The 27,186-nt window shown below is 42.9% G+C and overlaps 2 protein-coding genes across 4 annotated transcripts in view; one reads left to right on the top strand and one right to left on the bottom strand.

The window, feature by feature from the left end:
• The window catches only part of LOC120048555 (suppressor of tumorigenicity 14 protein homolog), a 42,000-nt gene extending 30,721 nt beyond the window's left edge, over positions 1-11,279 (bottom strand). For both annotated transcript variants that reach the window (XM_038994636.1, XM_038994635.1), the window contains exon 1: positions 10,971-11,279. In XM_038994636.1, the coding sequence (XP_038850564.1) occupies positions 10,971-10,997 (27 nt within the window). In that variant the 5' untranslated portion in view covers positions 10,998-11,279. The remainder of the gene's footprint in view (positions 1-10,970) is intronic.
• A 1,137-nt stretch (positions 11,280-12,416) lies between these two features.
• Positions 12,417-27,186, top strand: part of LOC120048556 (amyloid-like protein 1) — a 47,125-nt gene continuing 32,355 nt past the window's right edge. The window contains exon 1 of one of the 2 annotated variants that reach the window (XM_038994640.1): positions 12,417-12,671. In XM_038994640.1, the coding sequence (XP_038850568.1) occupies positions 12,606-12,671 (66 nt within the window). In that variant the 5' untranslated portion in view covers positions 12,417-12,605. The remainder of the gene's footprint in view (positions 12,672-27,186) is intronic. The other variant, XM_038994639.1, reaches the window with a different exon arrangement.

The following is a 27,186-nucleotide window of genomic DNA, read 5'->3' on the forward strand; positions in this document are numbered from 1 at the left end:
CAAAAGATATTAATTTTCACTAACCTTCATAAACCTTCCTCAGATGACAGTCCTATAACATCAGGTTATACATACACTTATGTTTTGTTCGAAAATGTGCATATTTAGAGCTGAAATCAGTGGTTATCCATTATGCTAACGTAGCTTCTATTTCCCAGAATGTGCGGATATTTCTATTAGACTCTCACCTATTCTGACCAAATAGCAATTCATAAACATTACAAAAAAATACATGTTGTATAGGAAATGATAGATACACTAGTTCTTAATGCAATCGCAGTGTTAGAATTCTAAAAATATCTTCATTACGACATAAGGCTTATGTTATAGCGAGGAGAGTGGCCAAAACCTGGGCGCAAAACTACTAGTACACAGTTCGACACATATATGAAATAGCATCACAAAATGGGTCCTACTTTTGGTGATCTTCCATCAGAATGTTGGACAAGGGGTCCTTTGTCCAGAACAGTCGTTGTTTGGATTTAGAACATCGTTTTTCCCTCTTGAATTAGCAAGCACACTGGCCAAGTGGCGCGAAGCTCCCCATCGTCAACAAACACAGACAACGCAACACGCCTAACGTCCCGAAAAAATGTCAATAATCTATTAAAACTATATTGAAAAAACATACTTTACGATGATATTGTGACATGTATCAAATAAAATCAAAGCCGGAGATAGTAGTCGCCTATAACGACGGCTTTTCAGAAGGCAATTCCAGGTCCATGTTCGCGCTCTCCAGAAAACAAAAAATGGATGACTCGTCGTGCCAAGATGATTTATTCCACCTCAGACCAAGATAAACACTTCATTTCTTCTCTCACTTCCTCTTGACATCGAGGGGAAGGTGTATGACGTGCATGTATACTCATACGTATCATGCCCATTTATAGGCAGGCCCTTGAACAGAGCATCATTTTCAGACTTTCCACTTCCTGGTCAGAAAGTGTGCTGCCAAATGAGTTCTGTTTTACTCACAGACAAAATTCAAACGGTTTTAGAAACTAGAGAGAGTGTTTTCTATCCAATAGTAATAATAATATGCATATTGTACGAGCAAGAATAGAGTACGAGGCCGTTTAAATTGGGCACGATTTTCCCCCAAAGTGTAAATAGCGCCCTCTATCCTCATCAGGTTAACATCTGCTAACCATGTGTATGTGACCAATACAATTTGATTTGAAAACATGTTTTTGGAAACTTTTGCAAATGTATGTCAAATGAAATACAGAAATATCTAATGTACATAAGTATTCACAACCCTGAGTTAATACATGTTACAATAACCTTTGGCAGTGACTACAGCTGTGAGTCTCTCTCGGTAAGTCTGTAATGAAGTGTTTATATGGTACGAGATAGACAGCAAACCGGATGTCATTGTTTTCAATGAGAGCACAACAGTGAATGCCGTTGAGCCTGGCTGTGAATGCCGTTCGCTGCCCCAGTAGACGGAACTTGCCGCCTGAGTTCAAATATTTCAACTTTTGCTGTACCGTTGTTATTTTTACCCATCTACCGATAGGTGCCCTTCTTTTCGAGGCATTGGAAAACCTCCCTGATCTTTGTGGTTGAATCTGTGTTTAAAATTCACTGCTTGACTGAGGGACCTTACACATATTGTATGTGTGAGGTACAGAGATGAGGTAGTCATTAAAAAAATCATGATAACCACTATTATGGCCAAAGTGTGAGTCCATGCAACTTATGCGATTTGTTAAGCAAATTTAGGCTTGACATAACAAAGGGTTTGAATAGATATTGAGTCAAGATTTTCATCTTTAATTCATTTGTAAAATGTCTAAAAACATAATTCCACTTTGACATTACGGGGTATTGTGAGTGGGCCAGTGACAGAAAATCTAAATTTAATAAATTTTTAATTCAGGCTGTAACAACAAAATGTGGAAAAGTCAAGGGGTATGAATACTTTCTGAAGGCAATGTACACTGCTCAAAAAAATAAAGGGAACACTAAAATAACACATCCTAGATCTGAATGAATGAAATATTCTTATTAAATACTTTTTTCTTTACATAGTTGAATGTGCTGACCACAAAATCACACAAATTATCAATAGAAATCAAATTTATCAACCCATGGAGGTCTGGATTTGGAGTCACACTCAAAATTAAAGTGGAAAACCACACTACAGGCTGATCCAACTTTGATGTAATGTCCTTAAAACAAGTCAAAATGAGGCTGAGTAGTGTGTGTGGCCTCCACGTGCCTGTATGACCTCCCTACAACGCCTGGGCATGCTCCTGATGAGGTGGCGGATGGTCTCCTGAGGGATCTCCTCCCAGACCTGGACTAAAGCATCCGCCAACTCCTGGACAGTCTGTGGTGCAACGTGGCGTTGGTGGATGGAGCGAGACATGATGTCCCAGATGTGCTCAATTGGATTCAGGTCTGGGGAACGGGCGGGCCAGTCCATAGCATCAATGCCTTCCTCTTGCAGGAACTGCTGACACACTCCAGCCACATGAGGTCTAGCATTGTCTTGCATTAGGAGGAACCCAGAGCCAACCGCACCAGCATATGGTCTCACAAGGGGTCTGAGGATCTCATCTCGGTACCTAATGGCAGTCAGGCTACCTCTGGCGAGCACATGGAGGGCTGTGCGGCCCCCCAAAGAAATGCCACCCCATACTATGACTGACCCACCGCCAAACCGGTCATGCTGGAGGATGTTGCAGGCAGCAGAACGTTCTCCACGGCGTCTCCAGAATCTGTCACATGTGCTCAGTGTGAACCTGCTTTCATCTGTGAAGAGCACAGGGCGCCAGTGGCGAATTTGCCAATATTGGTGTTCTCTGGCAAATGCCAAACGTCCTGCACGGTGTTGGGCTGTAAGCACAACCCCCACCTGTGGACGTCGGGCCCTCATACCATCCTCATGGAGTCTGTTTCTGACCGTTTGAGCAGACACATGCACATTTGTGGCCTGCTGGAGGTCATTTTGCAGGGCTCTGGCAGTGCTCCTCCTTGCACAAAGGCGGAGGTAGCGGTCCTGCTGCTGGGTTGTTGCCCTCCTACGGCCTCCTCCACATCTCTCCTCCTGTCTCCTGGTAGCGCCTCCATGCTCTGGACACTACGCTGACAGACACAGCAAACCTTCTTGCCACAGCTCGCATTGATGTGCCATCCTGGATGAGCTGCACTACCTGAGCCACTTGTGTGGGTTGTAGACTCCGTCTCATGCTACCACTAGAGTGAAAGCACCGCCAGCATTCAAAAGTGACCAAAACATCAGCCAGGAAGCATAGGAACTGAGAAGTGGTCTGTGGTCACCACCTGCAGAACCACTCCTTTATTGGGGGTGTCTTGCTAATTGCCTATAATTTCCACCTGTTGTCTATTCCATTTGCACAACAGCATGTGAAATTTATTGTCAATCAGTGTTGCTTCCTAAGTGGACAGTTTGATTTCACAGAAGTGTGATTGGAGTTACATTGTGTTGTTTAAGTGTTCCCTTTATTTTTTTGAGCAGTGTATTTCCGATTCATGGGTTAGCTATGGTTATCTATGGTTGACATACACAACAATTCTACAAAGAAAACTTGAGGCTGAGAAAATAGAATATGATAGTGAGGAAACTTTATACAGCTGACAAGTGACAGCACCAGGTATCTCAGCTTTCACATGAGGAACAAAGTAAAAAGAAATATACAGTACCAGTCAAAAGTTTACACACCTACTCATTCTAGGGTTTTTCATTATTTTCTACATTGTAGAATAATAGTGAAGACATCAGAAATATGAAATAACAACTATGGAATCATGATGGAACCAAAAAAAATGGTTTAAAAAATCTAAATACAGTGGGGAGAACAAGTATTTGATAACCTGCAAAATCGTCAGCGTTTCCTACTTACAAAGCATGTAGAGGTCTGTAATTTTTATCATAGGCACACTTCAACTGTGAGAGACGGAATCTAAAACAAAAATCCAGAAAATCACATTGTATGATTTTTAAGTAATTAATTACCATTTTATTGCATGACATAAGTATTTGATACATCAGAAAAGCAGAACTTAATATTTGGTACAGAAACCTTTGTTTGCAATTACAGAGATCATACGTTTCCTGTAGTTCTTGACCAGGTTTGCACACACTGCAGCAGGGATTTTGGCCCACTCCTCCATACAGACCTTCTCCAGGTCCTTCAGGTTTCGGGGCTGTCGCTGGGCAATACGGACTTTCAGCCCCCTCCAGAGATGTTCTATTGGGTTCAGGTCTGGAAACTGGCTAGGCCACTCCAGGACCTTGAGATGCTTCTTACGGAGCCACTCCTTAGTTGCCCTGGCTGTGTGATTCGGGTCGTTGTCATGCTGGAAGACCCAGCCACAACCCATCTTCAATGCTCTTACTGAGGGAAGGAGGTTGTTGGCCAAGATCTCGCGATACATGGCCCCATCCATCCTCCCCTCAATACGGTGCAGTCGTCCTGTCCCCTTTGCAGAAAAGCATCCCCAAAGAATGATATTTCCACCTCCATGCTTCACGGTTGGGATGGTGTTCTTGGGGTTGTACTCATCCTTCTTCTTCCTCCAAACACGGCGAGTGGACTTTAGACCAAAAAGCTCTATTTTTGTCTCATCAGACCACATGACCTTCTCCCATTCCTCCTCTGGATCATCCAGATGGTCATTGGCAAACTTCAGATGGGCCTGGACATGCGCTGGCTTGAGCAGGGGGACCTTGCGTGCGCTGCAGGATTTTAATCCATGACGGCGTAGTGTGTACCTAATGGTTTTCTTTGAGACTGTGGTCCCAGCTCTCTTCAGGTCATTGACCAGGTCCTGCCGTGTAGTTCTGGGCTGATCCCTCACCTTCCTCATGATCATTGATGCCCCACGAGGTGAGATCTTGCATGGAGCCCCAGACCGAGGGTGATTGACCGTCATCTTCAACTTCTTCCATTTTCTAATAATTGCGCCAACAGTTGTTGCCTTCTCACCAAGCTGCTTGCCTATTGTCCTGTAGCCCATCCCAGCCTTGTGCAGGTCTACAATTGTATCCCTGATGTCCTTACACAGCTCTCTGGTCTTGGCCATTGTGGAGCGGTTGGAGTCTGTTTGATTGAGTGTGTGGACAGGTGTCTTTTATACAGGTAACGAGTTCAAACAGGTGCAGTTAATACAGGTAATGAGTGGAGAACAGGGGGGCTTCTTAAAGAAAAACTAACAGGTCTGTGAGAGCTGGAATTATTACTGGTTGGTAGGTGATCAAATACTTATGTCATGCAATAAAATGCTAATTAATTACTTAAAAATCATACAATGTGATTTTCTGGATTCCGTCTCTCACAGTTGAAGTGTACCTATGATAACAATTACAGACCACTACATGCTTTGTAAGTAGGAAAACCTGCAAAATCGGCAGTGTATCAAATACTTGTTCTCCCCACTGTATATTATATATTTGAGATTCTTCAAAGTAACCACACTTTGCCTTGATGACAGCTTTGCACACTCTTGGCATTCTCTCAACAAGCTTCATGAGGTAGTCACCTGGAATGCATTTCAATTAACAGGTGTGCCTTGTTAAATTTAAATTTGTGGAACTTCTTTGCTTCTTAATGCGTTTGAGCCAATCAGTTGTGTTGTGACAAGGTAGGGGTGGTATACAGAAGAGCGCCCTATTTGCTAAAACACCAAGTCCATATGGCAAGAACAGCTCAAATAAGCAAATAAAAATGTCAGTCTATCATTAGTTAGACATGAAGGTCAGTCAACATGGAAAATTTCTTCAAGTGCAGTCGCAAAAACCATCAAGCGCTATGATGAAACTGGCTCTCATGAGGACCGCCACAGGAAAGAAAGACCCAGAGTTACCTCTGCTGCAGAGGATAAGTTCATTAGAGTTACCAGCCTCAGAAATTAAAGCCCAAATAAATGCTTCAGAGTTCAGGTAACAGACACAGCTCAACATCAACTGTTCAGATGAGGGTGCATGAATCAGGCCTTTATGGTCGAATTGCTGCAAAGAAACCACTACTAAAAGGACACCAAGAAGAAGAAGAGACGTGCTTGGGCCAAGAAACACGAGCAATGGACATTGGACTGGTGGAAATCTGTCCTTTTGGTCTGATGAGTCCAAATGGGAGATTTTTGGTTCCAACTGCGTGTCTTTGTCAGACGCAGAGTAGGTGAACGGATGATCTCCGCATGTGTAGTTCCCACCGTAAAGCATGGAGGAGAAGGTGTGATGGTACTTTGCTGGTGACACTGTCAGTGAGTTATTTAGAATTCAAGGCACACTTAACTGGCATGATGACTCCTTGCTGTCCCCAGTCCACCTGGCCGTGCTGCTGTTCCAGTTTCAACTGTTCTGCCTGCGGCTATGGAACCCTGACCTGTTCACCGGACGTGCTACCTGTCCCAGACCTGCTGTTTTCAACTCTCTAGAGACATCAGGAGCGGTAAAGATACTCTTAATGATCGGCTATGAAAAGCCAACTGACATTTACTCCTGAGGTACTGACTTGTTGCACCCTCGTCAACTACTGTGATTATTATTATTTGACCATGCTGGTAATTTATGAACATTTGAACATCTTGGCCATGTTCTGTTATAATCTCCACCCGGCACAGCCAGAAGAGGACTGGCCACCCCTCATAGCCTGGTTCCTCTCTAGGTTTCTTCCTAGGTTTTGGCCTTTCTAGGGAGTTTTTCCTAGCCACCGTGCTTCTACACCTGCATTGCTTGCTGTTTGGGGTTTTAGGCTGGGTTTCTATACAGCACTTTAATGGCTACCACAGCATTCTGCAGCGATACGCCATCCCATCTGGTTTGCGCTTAGTGGGACTATCATTTGTTTTTCAACAGGACAATGACCCAACACATCTCCATGCTGTGTAAGGGCTATTTGACCAAGAAGGAGAGTGATGGAGTGCTACATCAGATGACCTGGCCTCCACAATCACCCGCCCTCAAACCAATTGAGATGGTTTGGGATGAGTTGGACCGCAGAGTGAAGGAAAAGCAGCCAACAAGTGCTCAGCATATGTGGGAACTCCTTCAAGCCTGTTGGAAAAGCATTCCATGTGAAGCTGGTTGAGAGAATGTCAAGAGTGTGCAAAGCTGTCTGTCATCAAGGCAAAGGGTGGCTACTTTGAAGAATCTAAAATTATTTTGATTTGTTTAACACTTTTTTGGTTACTACATGATTCCATAGTTGTTATTTCATATTTCTGATGTCTTCACTATTATTCTACAATGTAGAAAATATTAAAAATAAAGAAAAACCCTGGAATGAGTAGGTGTGTGCAAACTTTTGACTGGTACTGTGTGTATATATAAATATATATATCATTAATAAAAATACAGGATGTGGCCAGGGCAGGGAGCTAAGGCAAAGTACAGAAAAGTAGGGCTAAGAATTGCCAGGGGCCTCACAATACGATATTATCACGATACGATATGTATTTCAGATTCGATACTGTGAATTTATTACAATTTGATACTGTGATTTTATTGCGATTCGATGTTCCAAACATATTGCTCAAACTGTCTGCTGCAGAAAGAAACAGAGAGCCATGAAAACAAGTCTTGTTCAGTAGTGGAAATAAAAGCTCTGAAAGAAAATTGGGTCCCTTTTTAAAAAGATGGGGAACAAGCTATGAAGGAAAAATATTGGCGTTTTGGTGCACGTAAAGCCAACAAGCGCAAAAATAATATTGCAATATATATCATCAAAAATAATATCCCAATATGTAACTGTATGGATTTCTTCCCCCATCACTACAGAAAAGGGGATCTTCTTTCCAGCAATCCTGACCCATACAAATTATTACCTATACAAATTAGTTAATTTGTTTGCACAACATCAATTTCTTCGACATCTTTCCACTAGTGACACTTTATATATATATGTATATATATATATATATATACACACACACACACACATACATACACACACATCATCTCTAACCAGTAAAGACTTAGTCACATGCTTCATGGTTATTAATATCATTGATGAAAAGCAACTCTCTATTGGGTTCAGGGTTGTGAAAAACAACTAATACCACACATAAAAAGATATACACTATATATTTTAAAAAGTATGTGAACACCGCTTTAAACATTTGTAGCTTTTGATATTTCAGCCACACTGCTGACAGCTGTATAACATTTAGCATGCAATCTCCATCGACAAACATTGGCAGTAGAATGGCCTTACTGAAGAGCTCAGTGACTTTCAACATGGCACCATCATAGGGTGCCACTTTTCTAACAAGCCAGTTGGCCCTGCTAGAGCTGCCTCGTTCAACTGTAAGTCCTGTTATTGTGAAGTGTAAATGTCTAGGAGCAGAACCGGCTCAGCCGCGAAGTGGTGTGCCACAAGTTCACAGAAGGGGAAGATCGTAGTCTGTAAAAATTGTCTGTCCTCGGTTGCAAAACTCACTACCGAGTTCCAAACTGCCTCTTGAAGCAACATAAGCACAAGAACTGTTCGTCAGGAGCTTCATGAAAAGGGTTTCCATGGCCGAGCAGCAGCACACAAGCCTAAGATCCCCATGTGCAATGCCAAGCGTCGGCTGGAGTGGTGTAAAACTCACCGCCATCGGACTTCGGCGCAGTGGAAACGCGTTCTCTGGAATGATATATCACACTTCCCCATCTGGCAGTCTGACAAATTAATCTGGGTTTGGTGGATGCCAGGAGAACGCTACCTGCCCCAATTTATAGTGCCAACTGTAAAGTTTGGTGGAGGAGGAATAATAGTCTGGGGCTGTTTTTCATGGTTCGGGCTAGGCCCCTTGGTTCCAGTGAAGGGAAATCGTAAACGCTACAGGACACAATGGCATTCTAGATGATTCTGTGGTTCCAACTTTGCGGCAACAGTTTGGAGAAGGCCCTTTCCTGTTTCAGCATGACAATGCCACCGTGCACAAAGCAAGGTCCATACAGAAATGGTTTGTCGAGATCGGTGTGGAAGAACTTGACTGGCCTGCACAGAGCCCTGACCTCAACAACTTTTGGGATGAATTGGAACGCCGACTGTGAGCCTGGCCTAATCGCTCAACATCCGCTCCCAAACTCACTAATGCTCGTGGCTGAATGGAAGCAAGTCCACGCAGCAATGTTCCAACATCTAGTGGAAAGTCTTCCCATATTAATGCCCATGATTTTGGAATGAGATGTTCGACAAGCAGGTGTCCACATACTTTTGGTCAAGTAGTGCACGTGTTCATCAGGGAACTGCTCTTAATGACACTTGTGGAAGCAATGGAGCATTTTCCCTGAGACACAACTAATGAAAAGCTACTGCATGTACTAACTTACTGTGTAACCTGGAAACATAATCAATGACAAACAGGATATCTGTGTGGACATCTCCATGACCCAATTCTACAGACTATACTTAATCCAGCTCTTCTATGTGTAGCTAATATTTAACTAAAGACCTCTGGTGACAGAGTTTTTACTATAATTTCTGTATTTGTTACGGGAAACCTAGAGACAGTCCAAGAACTATGACAATGCATACTGTACAAACTAGGAAAACTATGACTACATTCCTGAGGATGAATGAACTGCACAAGCGCCCATCTCATCAGGACACTCAGGGAAAACGGACCATATAATTCAGTATACCAGCAAGTATTAAGAACTGTTGTTCCTTTCCCTTACAAATATGATATCCATTATTGGTCCCTAAAAAGTGCATGTTCTTTCAGGACTCCAACCTCCTGTTTGCTTTTCTTTTTTGACTGAGCTCAAAACTATGTAGCATTTCACAAGCCTCACTTTTTAATCAACATGTATGTACGTGTATAAACATCAAAACTAACATTTAGAATAATATCAAAATGTATAGTGTGTGAAAGAGGTATACCATAGAGGAACCTACCTTCCCCCCCTCTCTAAACTCCTCTGTGCAGCGACTAACTTTCTTCTCAGTAGTCTTCCTCTGTGGGTGAGCAGCAGCGAGGCTAGAGGGGGATCGAGTCAGGACAAGTCTGGAATCCACAGGGTATCAGAATACCTTGAAGTTGGGGCAGGGCAGCACTGTCTGGGCTAGGAGTGGGGACTCAATACTATGTACTGTTACCAGGGGGCCGGTGCCTGCCCTTAGTACAGCAGGGACATGTAATTAGTTTGTGATCACTGAACACTGCAGGTATATGAAATCAATATGGCCGCCCTGACCAGTGAGGGAGAGATTGAGTACACGGTGCTGACATATTAATTAGAGTTATGTGACTTATATCATGAATTGATACCTTTACACTTGTCATGTGTGTCTCCTATCAAAGTGTTTACGGTCTTTAAATTAACATAAGGGTTGAGAAATATCCAGACAGTCAAGATGGGGAGGGTCCCTGCTAACTGGGCTACAGGTGTTTCATTCATGCTATCTAGGGCTCATCTGGAAAACAGATGTAATTCTCAATGTGACTTCCCTGGTTAAATAAAGGATGTTTTAAAATAACATATCCTATCCTGTGTTCCTTCCTCCAACACAATTTTTTTAAGTCATCAAAAATACATCGCATTCAAAACAATCAAATGTTTATTAAATGATTTAACCTTTATTTAAAATCTAATTATGCCAATCCATATTCAAATTATATAATAATGAATAACTACCCTACATAAAAGTGAACTATACAAGTTCAAAATTAACTGGGATAACCTGAAGGCCAGTGAGAAAGCAACGTAACGTTACTTCCTTGAAGTGTTTACTTGTGGTATGTTGTCACTGAAAGTCAATTGGAGTAAGTTTGCCTATATGGCTGAGTTTGACAGGTGGGCCTTACAGAAACATTATGGTGACTGGAATTAAACGTTGTGCATTTGTCTGTGAAATAGAATTTCAAATGAAGTTTCTAACAACAATACAACTGTGAAAATGCAAAAGTAACAGCAATGGCGAATGCGCGACTTGGTTACATCGTTGTTCCTACATTTCTAATTTGTTTGGTTTACACAACATTTCCCAAAAAAATAAACTTACCTCGTATTCAAATCTTGCGGAATTCATTTTCTTCAATTATTTCAGCGTTAAATCCAGTTGGTAGACAGTTCGATCAATCAAAACGATTTAGACACTTTAAATGCACGGGACTATAGTCCTCCCTCCCTGGGGTCCAAGAAGTTTCAAATCAACGCGTGAGGGAGCTTTATTTAAAATGTTGATCAAAAGTAGCAACTGTCCCTTTGGTAAATTCCTTCAATGACTCAAATCCTGTGGTTAAAAGGTGTGAAACCTTTGTGGTTGTCGTGGCTGAGGTGTTTGTTTCAGTCAACAATTGTACACCTTGAAACTGACCCTTTCCATCCACACCCACGACATTTAGCCACGCCCACACCTGGTGCAGCCTTTGTAAATGGCCAGAACGCCAGGTGAGATCAGGAAGTTGCGATTTTACAGAACATTTAAATTAGAAGTAGTTTGTGTAAACAGATGCGGTTCTGTTATATCAGCTCTACATGTACGTAGGCTAAAAACATATATATCTTCTCTATAGCAACGTTTTATAACAGATAGGTCTATATCACATCTTCATAACGCTGAGAAAAATATTGTGTATATTGTGTAGAAGTAGAAAAGTAGAAAAATCGCCAATACAGTATTGGAAGTGATTGAAGACACTGATAGCCCTCACGTAGAGAACGAGACCATTATCTTACCTTGTGTGCCCCCTAGTGACCAAATACAGAATTGGCATATTTTTATCGTTCGTATGATGAATGACTGGGTCCATTGCTTAATGCTTGGGCCAGGAAATATTTTTTGGACCCGACCATACTTACAAGGTAAAACACACTGAAATTCAATCAAACATGCACCACGGGAAAAAGTCGGCATGTGATCAATTACATCATTGTGAATTGTAAGGTTATTGTGTTTTAAGGGTGCGTTCTTCTTTTTCTTCTTCTTTGATGAGGTTTAACGGCGGTTGCCATCCAATAAATATTGCATTACCGTCACCTACTAGACTGGAGTATAACTCCCTTATACGTTGCTAAAAAATAAAATAAAAACAATAACCTACCTAAAAATAAAATAAATACCATACTCCACTATTTAAATATATTTCAGCCTGAAAGGATGGGACACCCCCACTTAACACACCATGTAACTCTTCCGACGTCAAATCTCCCAATCCCAAATCGGACATTTCAAAGTTGCCTAGTTCCGAGTAGCACATGAACGCAGCCTCTTTCAGCACTGCTGTCACTGAATTGGTGACGCATATTATGAAAACGCTCAGGCAGTTTCATAGATAGACCAGTTTCTATCCACTGCCTGCACTTCCCATTCATATCCATTGGGTGTCTCCCTCTACCAAATCAAACCGCAGTTAATCTAAAAATGTTGGCGCTTTAAGGAAAGTCCATGGTACAATACAAGCTCGTAGATGGGCGTTGAGAAAAAAAGCTTTTTTTTCTGGCCAGGCTGCAGCCACATAATAGTCTGGGCTGCGATTGGAGAGAGCAAGTGCGCACGGACGCAGACGATATCCGAGGCAGGCACCGACCAGAACAGAGCTCAGCATAGTATCTGATTTAACTGTATTTGGGAATCAATTCAGATTATAAAGAGAAAACGTTCCAATTGAGAAACGGAAAAGAAGAAGGGGTGAAAATGGGACATACAGTGTTACCCATTTTGATGGCCGTATTGTCCCACTGCATGTGGGGAAATGTCGAGGTAAGCCCCAATAGTATTATCTTTCATTTCTATGATAAACACATTGTTGCTTTATATTTGTTGTATAAACATGCGTTTTGCTCGAAGTGGTGTTGTAAATGTTCATATCGATATCACTCGTGTCATGAATATCAATTCGTATCCTTTTTGCTGACGCGCACCGTTATCTTGGACAGATTTAATTAGCAAATGAATGCGCACACAGACTGTCAGATGATAAATGACACGTCAACAAGAAGGAACGCTCAGTAACCTACCTACGCAGAATATATGCTATTGTCCAATTAGCAAATTTGTATTATTGAAATGCAGAAAATATCTGTAGACATTTGGTCATGCCAACCAAGTATTCAAGCCAATACATTTATTTTGTATTAGGCTATTGTATGTCAGCCTCTCCCCCATGGTTTTAGTGAGCAGGAGAGAGAGACCATCTGGGATCTACCCTTGATAAACAAAGAGATAAATGTACTGAACGTCTTCATAGCCTGGGGTGGGGTCATTGTTTTTTGTTGTTTTTTCTTCTGGTCTAATTGAAAAAATGAAGAATGCAACGCAACATCTAATTTGTTAGTATCATATCAGTAGGCCATAGACTGGTATATGCTATTATAGGCCTGCAAGTCTATCGAAAGAATGCACAATCAAGTGTTGTTTGAACATCACAGAGCCATGAATGTAATGGTGGCCTTATACCATCAGTATAGAAGGTAGGGGGGCTGTAGAGGAGCCCCACTGGCTGCCTGCTTGCTTTGTCATGATGCCCATGCTAGGAATGCTGAATGAGAGAACACAGTAGGCCTTCCGGCTGCCTACAGAGAGAGAGTAGCATCACACCTGCTATTTTAATGAAAATGCACAGTCTTCTCCAGGCTATGTCTTGAATCTGGGACTTGCATCGGATGCATAAGATTTATCTGCAGTGGAGGCCTGTGCTTGAACCTTTATTGCGCCACTGTGAATCCAGGGGAAAGAGAGAAATTCTGTATTGATTGTGAAATGTGGTGCTTTTCATCTTATATCCTTTCTTTTTTTAATGAGTGCAAATTATCTTTCTGTAAGCCTACACCTTAGCCTCCTGCTTTGATATGGGGTCATCTTTGATCTAAGTTTGATCCGACTACATGTTGTATAGCAGGATGTAGAATGAACTAAGGCTGAGGCCTGAGCCACTACTAAGCTCCATCTTGTCACTGCACTGAATGAAAAAAATAATAATAATGCAAATGGCTGTTCTCAGGTCAGCTCAGCAGGCTCTATCTCATGCTTCATGTGTTGTAGATAAGAGTCTCTGACAGACAGACTGTTCTGGGGCCAGATCAATGTAATGACCAGGCAGCCATCAGTCACTCTGCCCTCCCACCATATTGCTATCACTGACAGCAGACTTTAATGAGCTCTACCACAGCATAGCACTGCACTCTCCAGACTATGACTCTTCCATTTCCCCCATGGATCACTAGAATAGACCCAATTATTTTAGTTTCCCAACTCAAAATCATGACGTTTGAATTGTTAGTACCTTGCTGTGTTACTTGAATGGGGTAATTTCTTTTCTATTCTACCGTTTTACCTTTTTATATAACGGCTCGTGTATCTCAAAGTGCTAACACTTAGACATAACATTTAACCTTGTCCAAATCACTCCTTAGGCTAATTGGGAAACCATAGCACATGTGCAGAATTTTCTCACATCTGGCTATTCTATATAGAACACCTATGAAGGTCTAGACTCCAGACTGATGTGTGCCATCATGGGCCCTTTCAGCCTGTGCCACCCACCACCGAGCTGTGCCAATGCGTCAGAGGTGACTTCCAGGGACCACTAGACCCAGACGCCTCCCTCACCCAGCCCCCAGAGGCCTTCAGCCCCACAGCTAATGAGGGAGGCCAGGCTCCCTGTGGGGGCTCTGGAGTGGAGGGGAGGTATAAAATGGCAGAGGGTTGTGCTGGGTGGAAAGCAGGGGAGAGTGGGGCGTGAGCAGTGACTCATGGAGTCTCAGCTGGAGTTACAGTGCAGGTCAAGCTTACTTTCCACCTGGAAATAGAAGTGTGAGTTGTTCCCTCTCTTTGTTACTGTTGCATTGTAAGGGTGTAGGTAGACTAGAGGAGAAGCTCTATGTTCCTCTGTAAGAACTAGCTCACATGCATAATCTGTCTATCTATCTACACATTGATCTTTCTATCTATTTATTGTATCTATTCATATACTGTCTACCAACGGTACATTATGCCCTTGGAAGGTATTATAAATCCCAATCTCCAGTCAGTAGAAAGCATGTAATCATCATAGTGTGGTGTGTAAGGATTCATTCTGAAGATGTTAAGAGGATTAGCATGTGTATTTATTAACCATCGGCGCTGGTTGCTCACAGTGCGTTTTATTAGCCATAAACCTGTTCCTTTCATTGTGGAATTATTCCACTGCTGTAAGAGCATTACTGGGATTACTGCTGTATGCTGAGGAACCATGCTTAGGTTTACACAAGGAGACCCGCAGATATGTGAAGGTTTACAGTCCAGATTACACTTTGAAGAGGGCTGGCTTGCTGGTTTAACACCCTGGTATTAGCTGTGTTAAAGATGGTTCTTGAATTGTGTCACCATTTCCGTGGTAAAGGTTGAAATTGGGCAATTTTGCGTTGCTACAGCCTGATCTTTTCCACTTAATGCATTGTTGGTAGATGGCACTACTCTGTATTTTTATAGTCTAATAATGCCTTTGTAAAGGAGATGGAGTCAAACTGTTGTCTGTATAATGTAAGGGCTTTAGGGTGCAGTACAAATGGTGTTTGTTTACACAGAACGAAATGTAAGAGAACGAAGGCATTAGAGAGTTTCAAAGCACAAGGGCAAAGTCAACATTTACCTATCTGAAACACAACCATAATGCAATGTGTTCTTCTGCTCTCTGTCCTTGTTCTCCATTTTGATTGCTATTCACATACTGTGTGTGATGTTCTTAATGTGTATTGTGTTAATAGCAGGGACCAGTGCATTGTAGATTTTTTTTTTTTTTACTGTTTACTTCACATCATTGTCCATGAAGCTAACACAGTAGCGTGACACTCCTAGCATGATACTTTTACAGTTTATCTATACTGTCCTATGTGTCTTAACCTCAGCCACCTTGGATGCAATGACATGTGCCACTTGCAGTGCTGAGATTGTTTAGTTGATTGACAACTTGGCATAGGTCTTGCCTGATGACTCACTGAATTCTTAATTCGCTAAATACTTGAGTCTGAGACTGCAATCTCAAGTTGTTTGTGGTGACATCAAAATGAGTGGTGTTGTACAAAACAAAGCCATCAGTGATTGGATCATCTCTAACCAATCAGAGTATCAAAGACAATGATACATTTTCAAAATGTTGCTCCCTCCCGCTCCACACGTTTTGTCTCTGGCCCAACCCTGGATTGCTGATGCTTTGTATTGGCGATTTGAGAGGCTTTGAAGTCACCTGTCTGCCATATTGGCACTCCCCAGTAGGAGCAGTACTCCATAAGAATCAATGAAATTCTACAGTATTTCAATACAATTTTTAAGGACAAAAATACATGTATTTCAGTGTTTTTGTTGTAGTGGTGACAGTAACATAATAAAATTAAAAAAGTACTTTAAGGATTTATTTTAATACATTTATTTGAAATGTTTTATGTTTAGCTCACATAATCTAATTTAAAAGTATGCATTAGGGTGTCTGCATCAAGGTGTCTGTAGACATTAATAAATGCATTTCTATATCTTCAAAATATTTCTTTATAATGGTGGGGAGTGCCATGATGGAGGCATGGTGGTGTCAACACAGCACCCCCTATCAGTCATATAGTGTGTGTGTATATATATATATATAAATCCTTGGGCCCAACCCATCGGTTTCTGGGACCAATCAGACTGTCTAGAATGACCAATCAGACGGTCTAGAACATGTTTGCATTCTAGAAATTGTAGGGGAGGTACTCAGATCCAGACTCATTGCAGAGAAGAAACTAGTGGGCGTGGTGTAGCGTTTGGCCGGAGCAAGGAGTTTTGGTAGTCAGTGAAGCAGAGGTCACCTTTCCTACAATAACACAGCGTGTGTCATGACTCTGACAGAAAATAACTGCTATAAAAAGATTATGTTGATGATCTTAAACATTGACAGATTCTGTTTTATAACAGCACTTCAGCCTCATGCTACTTTCACCTGCCTGAAAATGGAAAGATGGCAATGATGATGAAGATGAACGTTTCCTCAAAGACATGTTTTGTTTCAAGCTGAAGAGTCAAGTGATGTATTAACGAAACCTGCTCATTCCTCATCATTATCTGCCAGTGCATATATTTGAGTACAGTACAGGCCTCCCGAGTGGCGCAGTGGTCTAAAGCACTGAATCGCAGTTGCTAGCTGTGCCACTAGAGATCCTGGTTTGAGTCCAGGCCCTGTCGCAGCCGTCCACTACCAGGAGACCCACAATTGTCCCAGCGTCGTCCGGGTTAGGGGAGGGTTTGGCCAGCAGGGATGTTCTTGTCCCATCGCGCTCTAGCGACACAGTCGCCAGGTGTACAATGTTTCCTCCGACACATTGGTGTGGCTGGCTTCCGGGTTAAGCGGGCATTGTATCAAGAAGCCGGAGGACGCATGGCTCTCGACCTTCGCCTCTCCCGATTCCATACGGGAGTTGCAGCGATGAGACAAGACTAACTACCAATTGGATACCACCAAATTGGGGAGAAAGGGGTACAGTACAGTAAACCGCAAGCTTTGGGGGAAATGCACATCGTGTTTATCAAGATAAATTACTGCAGAGAAGGCCACTGGAACCAAGGGAGGCCGGAGAAGCTACCTGCCATTGGTAGAGCCATGAAACGCAGCTTTCCGGGTCTCATATGCACTCCAATTTATGAGGGAGGAAGGGGGAGAAAGATAGTGGGGTATGTTTAGAAGAGGAGGAAGAAGATTAAACGGATACAGGGAGTTGCTAAATTGCTGCGCATGTTCCCCCCTCAGCACTTTCAGGCCTTGTGTTGGAACACAGACGCTCACCCCTCCACTCCCCCTGCCTGTGACTGCAGTGCTATGGATATGTAGAAACAGTTACAGGATACTAGCAGCTCTCTCTCTCTTTCTGTCTGTCTGTATTTCTTTCTCCTTTAATTAATTTCCGAGCCAGGAGATAATCCGGTTTCCTTAATGGTTTCCCTTGTGCTTTGCTCTGTCGTGTGCCTGTGCCAGAGGACATGTACCATTTTATTGGATCCCATCTTTCCTCTCCTCTCTTTATTGTGCTCTTTCCAAGCGTTTTGATGGGGAAAGCACATAACAAGGACCTGATCCAAAATCTTGCACAGTCATTGTGAAATTAAACCTGGGCACAATGAAAGGAAAGGCATGAGATAAAATAATTGCTGGAAATGTGCCTCAGCAATCAAGCCGTTACCAGAGGTGATGGCTAAATGAAAAGACGTTACGTGTGCCATTTAACAAGCGGCCTGGGTTATTCGTGCCATGACAGACATTCAAGGAAGTGCATGGAATCACGAAGTATGAATGGCCACCGGGAGTCTCATGCAAATCCAACAGCTAGAGAGATTGGGAGGGTGCAGCACAAATGGGAACTAATATTCCCTAAAACTGTGTGTGCATGTTTAGGAGTTAGGGGAACGTGTGGAGAGGGAGGGAGTGTGAGGCATACAGTACATCCATAACCACTCTGATCACATCTGGATCCTGTGCCTGCTTGCATGTCAGAACTTCTGGCAGGCTGGAGATATCACTCCAATCCAAGGTCCCCCATCCCAAACGCTAGGCCTGGTAAGCCTAATTGGCTAAATTTCTGCTGTAAAAAGTTGAAGCGAAAGGGAGCTGTGGGTCTGGCTGGTCCCTGCTGAAGCCAGCAGGAGGTTTCAGTAGAGCCGCCCGCGAGACATCTGCGGCGTAGTGATAACATTTGTCCTCCGTGTTTGGGAGGGGAGAGAGAGAGAGCGTGTCCTCCATTAGTCAGAGAGAGTGGGGGAGGCTAGAGAGAGTAGACAGAGGGAGAGGAGACAGTTTACTGAGAGAGAGCGGTGATATAGGCTTGGTGGGTAGGAGGGGAGTAGAAGGCACATAGTTGGTGCTAAGAGAAACTCTAAACCCACAGGCTCTCTGACCCTGGTGTCTTGAAAGGCAGAGATTAATCTCTGTCATGTACTGTATATGTATTCACAGGTGGCCCAGGGAAAGTGAAGGAAGGACACTGCCTGCAGGCCATAGCACTGAGCCTAGTCATTACCCATTCACACACATGTGCGCACACACACATGCAGAGAGCCAGTGAAGAGGAGGGCGAGGCGGGGCTGGACTGCAACAGGACGTTTCCATAATGACACTGGGACGCATGGATAGATTTGTGGAGGCTAGCCTGGCTGACAGAGAGTGGTGGGGAGGAGGCTGGCCTGATTGACAGGGAGTGGTGGGGAGGAGGCTGGCCTGACTGACAGGGAGTGGTGGGGAGGAGGCTGGCCTGACTGACAGGGAGTGGTGGGGAGGAGGCTGGCCTGACTGACAGGGAGTGGTGGGGAGGAGGATGGCCTGGCTGACAGGGAGTGGTGGGGAGGAGGATGGCCTGGCTGACAGGGAGTGTTGGGGAGGAGGCTGGCCTGGCTGACAGGGAGTGGTGGGGAGGAGGCTGGCCTGGCTGACAGGTAGTGGTGGGGAGAATTTCAGAGGGTCTGGTGAGGCTGATCAGCAGTGCATTAACATTCCACACACCATTGGATGGGTGGAGTGGATTGGCATAGAGGGAGATGTCTGGATCAGTGTCAGTGCCCTGCTCTCTGCCATCTCTAGCAGCAGAGGGATGCAGCATGGCACAGCGGTAGCTAGGGCAAACCCAGCAGCTGGTGGCAGGTCAGTGAGGTGGTGTGGTGTGAAGCGGGTGCGCTAGCGACTAATTTCCTCCTTCCTATGCTCACATGAATACGAAAGGGATAGTGGGTACACAATGCAACTCAATGACACACACACCTCTACACGTGCTAACAGACAAACAGCCCAGACACATGCAGGGTAATCCAACACACACACACAGACACACACACACACTATCCAGGCACTCACACTCACTGCTTTAAAAAGATGGCACGCTGCGGCAGCTGCATCAATTATTGACGGCCTTGGAAAGGTTTGGGCTCTTGCTTGTTGGATTGAGCTCTGGAACTCTTGTCACGCACTCACTCCTCCCCAGAACCCGCCCCAGCCCCATCCCTCCCTCCGTCCTCCCCTCCCAGCCTCAGAGTGGATCCTGACTGTACACCAGCTCTTCTCCAGGTTTTTTTCTACAAATACAATATGTTTGCTCTTGAAATATTCATCCTCCACGCCCACTCTCCATTCTCTCTCTCTACCTCTCTCTCACTCTCTCTCCTGTCCTCTTTTTCTCTCTCTCCTCTATGTTCTCTGTCTCCATCTTCCTTGTCGTCCATCCTCACCCAACCTCATCAGATCTCACTGCTGCTCGTCTGAGTGTACATTTTTCATACCTCAAACGAGACAATATCCTCCACATACAGTATGTTCTCACAACAGAAATCTCTAACTGCACTCAATTGCCATAGCACATATTTTTACACCAACAAAATAGTAAGTTGATAGATATCCTCTTACTGTATTGCCATAAAGTAATGTATGTGCCGAGGATACCATGGTTGTAAACATGTTGTAGTGACACCTACAACCTTGTCAAGAGGTTCAGACCTCTTGGGGTAATGGCTAAGGTGACAGACGTAGGTATCTGTGTTCGATATGGAAGGGAACAGCTAATGAAAAGTCTCAGGTATTTAATCTGTGACAATAGGACTCCGACAGAGACTGAGACAGCTCAATATTTCATTCATCCCCCAGCTCACCAAGGCCAAGCTCTCAGCTGCACACACCAGCCAATATTCACGCTAGCTCCACTGACAAATTGGATATTTTTTGGTCTACTGTCTGCAAAAAAATAAGTTCAGAAAGGACAAGAAGCTCAAATGGAGTTTTCTAGGCCTGGACATAGAGGGTTCATTTTACAGATCGTCTGAATGATTCAACCATTCTTCTCCCTCATCTGACAGTCTATAGGGATTTGATGGCCTGAGGAAATGAGATAATACTAATGTTTAATCTACTGAGGGACTGGAGCACAGACAGACCAGCAGACTGCACCCTGCAACACATTCTCACCAGAGCGGCACAGGCTGAAATGACACACACAGAGACAGACCAGCAGACTGCACCCTGCAACACATTCTCACCAGAGCGGCACAGGCTGAAATAGCACACAGAGACAGGACATGCAGTTACACACACAGACCGGGGCAGTACAAGACAGGACATGTCATTTTGGCATTGTTTCATAACACTATTCCTGGCCTGTTATCCGCAGTGCCTATTTTTCCATCTTGTGTCACGACAAGATGCCAGCCCTCAAACCATTTCTTTAACTCTGATTTTAAAGAGGGGGAATAGCAGGAAAGCAATAACACAATGCGGTGTTCATATAAAGAGGCACTGAGCTGTGTCTGGGAGTGACAGGCTCAGATTGAGTGGAGAGATGGTGTCAAGCCTCTCACAGTGATCGTTGTAGCCCTACAGCATGTAACATGGTGATATGTAGCCTTGTCCAAATTGCATAGCCTACTGTTAAAGGACTAGTGCATGTAGGGTTGTATGTAGCCTTATCTGAATTGTATAGTGTACTAGATTTTGTATGGTTGACCTTTATGTAAAAAAGTGAAGTGACTCATATTATTGTGCTATTATCATGTGGTGAAGTAACTGATATTATTGTGCTATTATCATGTGGTGAAGTGACTGATATTATTGTGCTATTATCATGTGGTGAAGTAACTGATATTATTGTGCTATTATCATGTCGTGAAGTAACTGATATTATTGTGCTATTATCATGTGGTGAAGTGACTGATATTATTGTGCTATTATCATGTGGTGAAGTAACTGATATTATTGTGCTATTATCATGTGGTGAAGTGACTGATATTATTGTGCTATTATCATGTGGTGAAGTAACTGATATTATTGTGCTATTATCATGTCGTGAAGTAACTGATATTATTGTGCTATTATCATGTGGTGAAGTGACTGATATTATTGTGCTATTATCATGTGGTGAAGTAACTGATATTATTGTGCTATCATGTGGTGAAGTAACTGATATTATTGTGCTATTATCATGTGGTGAAGTAACTGATATTATTGTGCTATTATCATGTCGTGAAGTAACTGATATTATTGTGCTATTATCATGTGGTGAAGTGACTGATATTATTGTGCTATTATCATGTGGTTGTAACGCTCGTCTTCCTCCTCGTCTGAGGAGGAGCAAGGATCGGACCAAAGCGCAGCGTGGTTTGAATACATATTTTAATTAAAGCAACGAAGACGAAAAACACTTGACAAAAATACAAAACAATAAACGATGTGAACAAACGAACGAAAACAGTACCGTGTGGCGAACAAACACAGACACGGCAACAATCACCCACAAACAAACAGTGAAAACAGCCTACCTTTAATATGGTTCCCAATCAGAGACAATGACAAACACCTGCCTCTGATTGAGAACCATATTAGGCCAAACGAACAAACCTAAACATAGAAACAAATAGCATAGACTGCCCACCCCAACTCACGCCCTGACCATACTAAATAAAGACAAAACAAGGGAAATAAGGTCAGGAACGTGACAGTGGTGAAGTTACTGATATTATTGTGCTATTATCATGTGGTGAAGTGTTACCTCCTACAGGGTGAGTCACCTGCAGTCAGTTCAAACATGGTGATCGGGGTGGCAGTGTGGATTCCATGATAATGACTGTGTCAAGGAAATGTACTGGTGTTGAGTCATACAAGACAAGGTGTGTGTGGCATATCACAGCAGCTGTCAGTAGAACAGATTCAGGCTTGAAGATCGAAGGCGAGGATGATAAAAAAATAAGGAAAGATGGGCACAGTCTGCTCTGAAGCAAGATGCGTTGTCATTCCACAGTGCCCTGAGGCAGTGGGAACAGAAGGGATGTTGCCACAAGATAAGGGATTGGGTAATCTAATGGTTCATCAGGAGTGGCTCTGACCAGTGGCTCACGTCTGGGAAGAGCAGGGTGATTAGCCCGGGGAAGAAGAAATATATCTGATTTGATTTGAGGCTCAGCAAATCAGACTGTTATGAGTTTTTGTTTATCAGTAGTGTTGGTAAAACATGAGCTCTAAACAGATCTATCTTCCACTCTGTTAGTGTCCTCTACTACTCATTAGTCTGGACCTGAGGCCTGAATCATTGATGTGATTCCTATTAACATGACTCTCAGGCATGCAGAACTCTGATAGGCTGTTTGGATGGGATTTTTCTGTTTAGAGATTGGTGATGCATTTTAGTTAGTCAATTGCATTTAATTATTAAAATTATTGTGATGTGTCAATTGTTTCTAGGAATTTGTAAAGGAGGCACTCGTAAGATGGAGGTTTCAGAGAGGAGGCAGACAAGTTGTAGCAGTGCAATGTCCAGGGGGAGGACTTTTATTTAATGTGCAGGAGAGTGAGTGGCAAACTCTACACTGTGTATATGTATACAACAAAAAGGACGATGACTAAGATGAGTACCATAAACTGGGGATAACAAAGTAAATCAAATAATACATTAAACTCAAATAACGCAGGCCTCAATCATGCCTGAACCAGCAGTATGCCAGCCTTACCCATGTCTGCCAGTTACAGAAATGACAAGGCTTAAATAGTACCTGGGATATCCTCCCACCTGGAACATACCAATATTGACCAATCAAATATCACTGGCGTGAAATAAAGACAGGAAATAACCAAAAAGCATGTGCAGGCATTTACATGGACATTTTATAAATGCACACTCTCCAATAACAGGTTAGCAAGAAACATAAGGCATAGCATCGCCCGGGGTAAGGAGTCATAATATCATACACGAACTGACACCAGCTCCGTGACAGAATTCTTGAAAACATTTTTTCCGATGTTGTCTTTCCCAACAAATGCATACTTCCACGTTGACGGGCAATTGAATGGATGTGTGAACTAAACAACAACCAGCTGGCAATGCTAAACATTGCCGAACCAACCATTCCTCCAGCCATCAGTGACCTACTGAGCCCATATCACTGAGCAAACATGGAGACACAATTATCAGACACAGTGAGAGCAAGCAAAGGAGAGAGACCAAGTGGCGTGTTTTGAAATTCTGCAGGGAGCCAGTTGCTACGGTAACAGGGAATGTAGCCAGCTCCGATGGGAGGTGTTTCCACGGCAACGGGTCTCAGTGGCCAAGTGATCTTGCTGAGAGGGAGAAAGAGAAGAGGGAGTGAGAGGAGAGGGGGGGGGGGGGAAATGTATGCGTAAGTGTGTGATGTGAGAGGGGATGTTAAATGAGATGAGAGGAGGAGAGGAAGCTGATGAAAAACGTGTGAGTGTGTCATTGAGGTGTGCCGTGATGCGTGTTTCATTAATTAGTCCATTTAGCGGAGCCTCCGCTCCTCATGGAAATTTCTTAACACTCTCTCTCTGTGAAGTGAGGGTAAAATAAAGAGAGACGGATGGGGTGAGAGGGACTGTGTGAGAGCTGGGATACCCTGGGGTCTCATTTATAAACCGTGTGTACGTACAAAATATACCCCACAATGTACGTGCGCCAGTTTTCACACAAAAGTTTGTATTTAAATTTACTTGACATGAGAATGTTCTCATCTCCCCGCAATTTTTGACCAGGTCTCTCCAACCCTGTTCCTGGAGAGCTATTGTCCTGTAGGTTTTCAGTCCAACCCTAATCTACCACACCTGATTCTAATAATTAGCTGGTTGATAAACTGAATCGGGTTAGTTATAACTGGGTTTGGAGTGAACCTACAGCAGGGTAGCTCTCCAGGAACAGGGTTGGAGGGCCCAGCTTTAGACCATGTGCACATCGTCTAGTGGTTGAAATGTTGTACTGAAAGCTGACAAATATGTCTTTTGTGCTAATGGGGGATATGATGAAAAGCTTATTCATAAAAAAAAATCTGAAAACATATTAACAAGAATGCAACCATTTGCCAATAGTGAGAAGTTAAAATCTTTGTTTTATTTTTAGAATCTGAAATAATTAGATATAGGAATCTTATAATTAGACATATGAATCTTTTTCCTATTTTTATTTTTATAGCAATTGCAGAATATACTGTAATCCTCACCTTTTCTGTCTGTGATGGGTTCATATTCCTGAAGGAGCCATACAACAAATGACACATCTCTCATTTAATTGGATCTAGTAGCCTAGTAAATAGATAGGCTATATGTATTTAAACTTTTGCAATATCGTAGGCAGCTCTGTTTATGTTACCAGTATACAGTTGAATTTAACAGCTGATCTTTTACGTTGGAGTAGACCTACGTATCAAGTTCCATGTTTTTATTGTCACGTGCGCAAGTACAGTGAAATGCCTTTCTTGCTTGCTCGTTCCCAACAATGCAGTAATGAATATCAGTGGTACTATTTTTTTTTTAAAGTCAAGTAGAACAAAACGCTTGAGAAATAGCACTAAGTACTGTAATTTAGTTTTTTGAGTAGCCTACCCTACAATGTTTCAGAATTTGCGGGCATATTTGGGTTGGGGGAAAAGTTGATTATATACACTACCGGTCAAAAGTTTTTGAACACCTACTCATTCAAGGGTTTTTCTTTATTTTTACTATTTTCTACATTGTAGAAAATTTAAATAACATATATGGAATCATGTAGTAACCAAAAGTGTTAAACAAATAAAATATATTTTAGATTTGTCACTGGTGTAGAGAGGAGTAGGCAGGAGGCAGTTGCAGGTTTAGAACTACTGAGTTTGTTTAAGGACTATAGATCAAAGAGACGGAACTCAAATACTGTTGTGCTCAAAACATATCTTCAGAAACAAAAGGCACAGGGCGAACCCAAAGTGCAAAATATAAAGTACTCAGGAAATAGTAGGAGAGATTTCTCTCAGGAAAACAAGTAACATTTGCAATGACCGACAAAGACAAATGGCAGAGGGAGTGTATATATAGAGTGGGGATTGGAACTAGGTGTGTGTGTGTGTGTGATGACGAGACAAGTCCGGGGTTGATGAGTGAAGGGCGTTTGCCAGTAGTAGGATCGGCAGCAGCTAGAAGGCTGGCGACGCCGAACGCCTGAGCTGGACAAGAGGGGGAGCCAAAGCGAAGGCTGGTGTGACAAGAATCTTCAAAGTAGCCACCCTTTACCTTGATGACAGCTTTGCACACTCTTGGCATTCTCTCAACCAGCTTCATCTGGAATGCTTTTCCAACAGTCTTGAAGGAGTTCCCACATATGCTGAGCACTTGTTGGCTGCTTTTCATTTACTCTGCGGTCCAACTCATCCCAAACCATCTCAATTGTGTTGTGGTTGGGGGATTGTGGAGGCCAGGTCATCTGATGCAGCAATCAGCCCTTAAACAGCCTGAAGGTGTGTTTTGGGTCATTGTTCTGTGGAAAAACAAATGATAGTCCCACTAAGCGCAAACCAGATGGGATGGCGTATCGCTGCAGAATTCTGTGGTAGCCATGCTGGTTAAGTGTGCCTTGAATTCTAAATAAATCACAGACCATGTCACCAGCAAAGCACCATCACACCACCTCCTCCATGCTTCATGGTGGGAACCACACATGCATAGGTCATCCGTTCACCTACTCTGCGTCTCACAAAGACACGGCGGTTGGAACCAAAAATCTCCCATTTGGACTCATCAGACCAAAGGACAGATTTCCACCGGTCTAATGTCCATTGCTTGTGTTTCTTGGCCCAAGCAAGTCTCTTCTTATTATTGGTGTCCTTTAGTAGTGGTTTCAATGCAGCAATTTGACCATGAAGGCCTGATTCACACAGTCTACTCTGAACAGCTAATGTTGAGTTGTCTGTTACTTGAACTCTGTGAAACATTTATTTGGGCAGCAATCTGAGGTGCAGTTAATTGCTGATTTCTGAGGTTGGTAACTCTAATGAACTTATCCTCTGCAGCAGAGTAAACACTGGGTTATCCTTTCCTGTGGCGGTCCTCATATGAGCCAGCTTTATCATAGCGCTTGATGCTTTTTGCGACTGCACTTGAAGAAACTTTCAAAGTAATTGACATTTTCTGGTTTGACTGACCTTCATGTCTTAAAGTAATGCTTATTTGAGCTGTTCTTGCCATAATATGGACTTGGTCCTTACCAAATAGGGCTATATTCTGTATACCACCCCTACCTTGTCACAACACGACTGATTGGCTCAAATGCATTATTAAGAAAGAAAGAAATTCCACAAATTAAGTTTTTTAACAAGGCACACCTGTTAATTGAAATGCATTCCAGGTGACTACCTCATGAAGCTGGTTGAGAGAATGCCAAGTGTGCAATGCTGTCATCAAGGCAAAGGGTGGCTACTTTGAAGAATCGCAAATATAAAATATATTTTCATTTGTTTAACACTTTTTTAGGTTACTACATGATTCCATATGTGT

This window comes from Salvelinus namaycush, chromosome 5 (genome assembly GCF_016432855.1).
Source record: "Salvelinus namaycush isolate Seneca chromosome 5, SaNama_1.0, whole genome shotgun sequence".
NCBI classification, from domain to species: domain Eukaryota; kingdom Metazoa; phylum Chordata; class Actinopteri; order Salmoniformes; family Salmonidae; genus Salvelinus; species Salvelinus namaycush.